The sequence below is a fragment of the Lemur catta genome, chromosome 9 (genome assembly GCF_020740605.2).
Source record: "Lemur catta isolate mLemCat1 chromosome 9, mLemCat1.pri, whole genome shotgun sequence".
NCBI lineage: Eukaryota > Metazoa > Chordata > Mammalia > Primates > Lemuridae > Lemur > Lemur catta.
The window spans coordinates 10,034,801-10,040,800 of NC_059136.1; the positions used below are offsets into that span (position 1 = coordinate 10,034,801).

The 6,000-nt window shown below is 52.3% G+C and overlaps 1 protein-coding gene across 2 annotated transcripts in view; it reads right to left on the reverse strand.

Annotated features, from left to right (window-relative positions):
- FAM174B (family with sequence similarity 174 member B) overlaps positions 1-2,854 on the reverse strand; it is a 29,267-nt gene extending 26,413 nt beyond the window's left edge. For both annotated transcript variants that reach the window (XM_045561445.1, XM_045561446.1), the window contains exon 1: positions 2,505-2,854. In XM_045561445.1, the coding sequence (XP_045417401.1) occupies positions 2,505-2,854 (350 nt within the window). The remainder of the gene's footprint in view (positions 1-2,504) is intronic.
- Between the last annotated feature and the right edge of the window lie 3,146 nt (positions 2,855-6,000).

The following is a 6,000-nucleotide window of genomic DNA, read 5'->3' on the forward strand; positions in this document are numbered from 1 at the left end:
AGCTGGAGAGTGAGCAAGGAAGGAGGACACCCAGCCAGCATGGCAGGTGTTCAGTGATCCTGATGAACCAAGCCTACGAGGGAACGTGGAAAGGAGGAAGGGCCGCAGTCCAGACCTCAGAGCAGCCAAGGTGGGGTGCTGGCCCTGCCTTGGTCACACAGACTTGTAGAGTGTTCTAGGATCTAGTGATGACTTATTCCACTCTCCGGGATGCAACTTTCTCATCTGCACAGGACTGTGTACCATCGAGGCCCTTCCTAGCTGTAAAATGCTACAAGGCCCCATCTATCAGAACCTGGGGTGGCAGCTGTCCACCTGAAGATCCACCTTAATAAGACTGCCTTTCTGGCAAGGGGCAGATCGTGTCCATAACGAGCTTCTCCTATGAAGTTGTCACCTTCTTTCAACACCCCACACCCAAGCCACCGAGGATCCACGCTTCCAGGCCAGAGCACCAGCTCGCCTGCTCCAACACGAGGCCCAGATGCCTCACATCTGGCCACATGCTGCTTTCTCTTCTCCACTCCTGGGTAATAAAGAGCAGACTGGCAAAATAGCTCAAATACCTTCTTAAAAAGTACACAGCTTTGTGGGCTCCACGGCCTATTTTGAGCTGAATGTTTCAAACCTCCAGGCTCAGAGCTGTTCTAGGCATTAACGCTCACTCCAACTGAACAATTAGGAAGTCAGTAAATGACGATGGCACCTCTGCTGAATGCCAGGCCCACAACAGGCATGGAGACACGAGGACGACCTGGACACCCCACCCTCCAGGGCTCTCTGCTAAGCGTGAGAGCTGGGCACTCAACACAGCAAGCCACCATGGCACGTAAGGGTTACACGGAAGGTCACACGAGGCTAGGGCTGGGGAGGCCAGAAAGGGAAGTGATGGCCTCATTCAAATGTCCAGGAAAACTATACGAGGAAGGAGGATGCGAGCCGGGCCTTGGAGGCTGCCTGCAGTCTTGGAAGAAGTGGAACAGGAATTGGACCAGAAGCGGGAAAGCACAGCAGCATCTTGGAACATAAGGAAAGGAGCAGAGACGAGACAGGGGACCCAGAAAGGCTGCTTGATGGCTGCAAGGTGGCCTGGGGCCAGTTTGCAAGGGCCCTGAATGCTGCACCTAGATGGTGCCATGCCTAGGTAGTGGCCACAAGGAGCCACTACAGTTTGTCAGCAGGGGATCGAGGGCAGTGGGAAGGGTGGGGTGAAGAGGGGGCACTTCAACCCAGAGAGCATCAAGGAGACCAGCAGAGTGCGGAATGATGTGCCCTGAGCTGAGGCAGGGAGGGATGGTGAGGTGAAGGTGGGGCCACAGTTCCCCTCTCTATTTGCTAAGACCGCTGGCATCTAATCCCACAGACCCAGAAGGAAACACCTGGGCCCAAAGTCACACAGAACCAACAGCAAACCTCCCTAGACAGCTCCCAACCCTGCCTTTCCCAGGTCTAGTTTCTGCTCCTGCACTGAAAATGCTACCCAGGAGCAAGTTCCTGGCCCCAAACCTTCAACAGCTGAGCAAACACCAAAGCACAGTGTGTACACTTGCAAGTGGAGGGAACCGGCAGGGAACAGCCAACCCACATACCCAGATTTCCAGGCTGCTGGGCCTGAGGGACAGGTTCATTTCCTGAAAAAACAGGGTTTCCCAGGCATCAGGGGAAAACGTCCTTGCATGCCCTGTAGCCCTGTCCACCTCACCATTTCAGGGACCTGGGACATCCTTCCTAATTTCGCAGATGCTTTCTCCCTGAACTTGAGCAACCTACAAAAGCGTCTCCAAGATCCCTCATGTCCCTGTGAACTTGCACCGGGGCAGCTTAGGCAGGGTCTAGGAGAGCCGTTTTCATTCTCCCACTTATAGAAAGTCACAGAGGCCACCAAGAGTCACCATGCACCCTAAAGCCCAGCTGTAACCGCAGTGCAAAGCATGCCTCCAACAGGCGTTCCTGGGGGCAGCACCCAGCCGCCCATGCTAGAAATTTCTTCTTTCAGTAGCAGAAAAAGAAAAGAAGTAGGTGGAGTGTGAGGGAGCTTCAGGCAAGAGGGGGAGAGGGGTAGCAAGATTAAAGTTAGATGGCGCTGGGTTCAAATCCTACTCCACCACTGAGTTTACTTAGATAAGCCACCTTGCCTCTCTGAAAATGTTTTCCTTATCTGTGAAATGATTATAAAAATAAATTGTGTGGAAGATTGCCAGAATTCAGAGCGCTATTATTAGTGTTAAGCATTAGCAGAGTTAACAAGTGGAATCAAATATTTATGATATACGTCGCTAAAGAAAGGGAGAAAAGTGTTACGAGGTATACCAGGAAAAACCCGACGAGCGCGCCCGAGCCTCTGCCCCCCTCCCCGGCAGGGCAGCGCGGCGCACGGCTGGCAGGAGCGCACCGAGACGCCCAGGCTGGGGCAGCGCCCCGCGCCCAGAGCACCTGTGCACGCAGGTGGGCAGGGCGCGCGGCGACAGCAGGCCGGCGGGGAAGGGCAGGGGCGGGCCACCCACCTGAAGACGCGCAGCAGCAGGCAGGCGATGAGGAGGGCGCTGAAGGCGCACGCCACGATCACGGCCGCCTTCAGGGTAGGCAGGTCGCGGAGCAGGGTGGAGATGCGTGTCACCAAGGCGTCGCCGCTGCTGTTGGCGCTGCCGCCACCGCTGCCCGCCGCGCCAGGCGCGGTCCAGGTGGAGTTCCCGGGCCCCGGGCCGGGCGGCGGCCGCGACTCGCGCTCGGGCTCGGGCCGCGGCGCCGGGGCAGACTCGGCTCTGCTGGCGCGGGCGGCGGGCGCGACCAGGAGCGCGAGCAGCAGCAGCAGCGGCGGCGGCAGGAGCGGCGCGGGCGGCGGCGCGGCACGCATGGCGCGGGCGGGCAGGGCGCGCGGCACAGCCGGGTCCGCACCCGCGCAGAGGCCTGGCCCGGCGGCTCCTGCGGCGGAGGCGGCTGCGCGGTGCTTGGCAGGAAGCTGCGGCGCCCGGAAGAGCCCGCGCCGCCGCCACCAACACGTTGCACCGAGTCATTCGACGGACCGCGGCCCCACGTGGGCGGGGCAGGCCACCGGGCCCAGGTCCGGTCTGCGCGCCGCCCGCCGGCGGCCTCAATTCCCCGGGACTTAGGACCTCGTGGGCCGAGTGGTGACTTCCAGGATCACTCTTGGGCAGGCGCTGTGGTGCACATTTAACACGTTTTATTTGCTTCATTTAATTCTCCAACCCCCTTTGGAGAGAGGTTTTGTGTTATCCTCATTTTATAGTTGGTTTGGCACCCAGAGAGCCAGCTCACAGCAACCCAGATTGTGTCTAAGAATCAAGGGCTGTGGGACCTGGAGGTAAACCCCCATTTTACAGATGGGAAAACCGAAGCCTCTGAAGTGGTTGCCAGATGTCTTATGTATTGTATGTATTTCAATATCTCCTCCCAATTTCCTTCTCTCAGAAAGAGTTTCTTATCTCATGGCTTCAAATTTTTCAGGAATTTTGCATCTTTGCTTGTGAACTGGATTGGGATGTGATTTCTGCAGTCATACCTTTGTAGTGTAAAGCAGTTGTGATTAACACCCCCTGCCAGGCTGAAGTTTCAGGCTCCAGGGAGTCATTAGCTTACTGCCTCTGCTTTGTAAGCTGCATGATGCTCTGCTGGAGAAAGACAATTATGGAGGTCCTGGTATGGGAAGCCAGAGGTGGGAATTGATGGAGGGCGCAGACCCCCTTCCTGGAGCACTGGGAGCTGCCCCCAGGGCCTCTGGCTTCTGCTTTTCCCCTGAGGATGGGTCCTGGCAGGAAGCTCTCCAGTGGTGGGTAAACAGCTGAACACAGGTGACAAGCACCAGTGACCTTAACCAGCTCACTTCTGGTATTGCTAGAGAAAGAAAGAAATACAGTACAGTGTATTAGTTGTCTATTGCCGCATAACAAATTACCCCAAAACTGAGTGGCTTAAAACAACACACACTTGTTATCTCATAGTCTGTGGGTGAGGAAGCTAACACAGCTTAGCTGGGTCCTTTGCTTTGGGGTCTATCACAAGGGTGCAACCAAGGTGTTAGCCCGAGGTGGGGTCTTCTTTAAAAGCTCTACTGGGAAAGGATCTGCTTCCACACTGGGTGTTGGCCAGAGGCTGCCCGCAGTTCCTTGCCATGTGGGCCTTTCCAACATAGAGACTCGCTTCATCAACGTGTGCAAGCCAAGATGGCAATAGGGTCTGCCAGCAAGACAGAAGTCACTGTCTTATGAAAGCTAATCACAGAAGTGACATTCCCTCACCTTTGCCATATTCTGTGGGTTAGAAGCAAGTCACAGGTCTTATCCACACTCAAGGGGAGGGACTTACACGATGGTGTGAATATCAGGAAGCAGCAATCTTTGAGGCCATCTTAGACGCTGCCTGCCACATACAGTGTAATACATGTTGATTTGGGGGGATGAACAACAATCACATCATCAGAAGTCATCACCCAGGAGTACTTTTTGAAATGCATGTCGAATATGCAAGCACGCTCCAGTGATGAGAGGTGTGGATAGATCATATGATTTAGATCTCTTCCAAGTCTGAAATACCTCCTTATGGTATGTTAAAAAATGCTGCATTAGTAGAGAGTCAGCATTATCACATCATTATGACAAAATATATTAAATATAAGAGAAATTTTTTAAAGAACCCCTATGATGTCCGTGACTTTGGAGCACTGTTCTCTGAGGCTGTGGTCCCCAACCCCTGGGCTGCAGACCAGTACCAGTCTGTGGCCTGTTAGGAACGGGGCCACACAGCAGGAGGTGAGCAGTGGGCAAAACAGCGAAGCTTCATCTGTTACTTACAGCCACTCCCCTTCGCTTGCATCACTCCCTGAGCTCTGCCACCTGTCAGATCAGCAGTGGCATTAGATTCCCATAGGAGCAGGAACCCTACTGTAAACTGCGCATGCAAGGGATCTAGGTTGTGCTCTCATGAGAATCTAATGCCTGGTGATCTGGGGTGCAGCTGAGGCAGCGATGATAGTGCTGGGGAGCGGCTGTCAATACAGATTATCGCTAGCAGAGAGGTTTGACTACACAATAAATGTAATGCACTTGAATCATCCCGAAACCATCCCCACCCCGGTCCATGAAAAATTGTCTTCCATAAAACTGGTCCCTGGTGCCAAAAAGATTAGGGACCGCTGCTCTAAGGCATAAACCTCAGACATCACAGCCTCGTATTTTTGTACTTGTCAGGAAATCCTGCGTGATAGAGCAAAGAGGTCCTGGGCTCTGGAGCCTCTCAGCCAGGATGAAAGATTTGACCACTGAGTGGCTTTGGCCAAGGACTTAAGCACTGAAAACCAGTTTTTTTCAATATCTAAAACAGGGACAATAATACCTAGTTCAATAAGGTCACTAGGAGCATCCATAATAAGGGAGAAAATGTTAATGCTCTTTCCCTTCTCTTGCCACAATTCATGGGCTTATACGGATTTGTTTGATTGTTTAACATTGACTTAACATCAAGAATGTAAAAAGCACAAATGAAAAATTTTATAATAAAGTGAAACTTTTCTTTCATTCTTTCTGATTATTTGCTTACTTATAAATTGCCCTCAATTATAGTTCCTTAAACATTTTGATTCAACCTGGCCATAAACAATGACATGTTTAATATGGAACACTGGTGACAGGCAACAAAACCAACTCTGGTTGATTTCAGAAAGAGAGAGTTTATGAAAGCACCTTGGGTTGCTTCCAGAATCAACTGTAAGCTAGAGCCATTCTAACGGTGTGGTCTGTGGACCCCTAATTCCATAATGATACTAAGATGTTATTTACCTTTTTCCCTGTGTTGACATTTGCACTGATAGTGCAAAAGCAATGGTGTGGAAAACCAATGGTGCCTCAGCAGGAATCGAGACACACTATACTCATAGTATTTGTGTTTGTCACAACCGTGCACTGTGGGGGAAAAAAAGGTCAGTTTCACTTTAGAATGCCCTTGAGGTAGCCGTGAAATTATTAAATATCGACCCTTTAAATATTA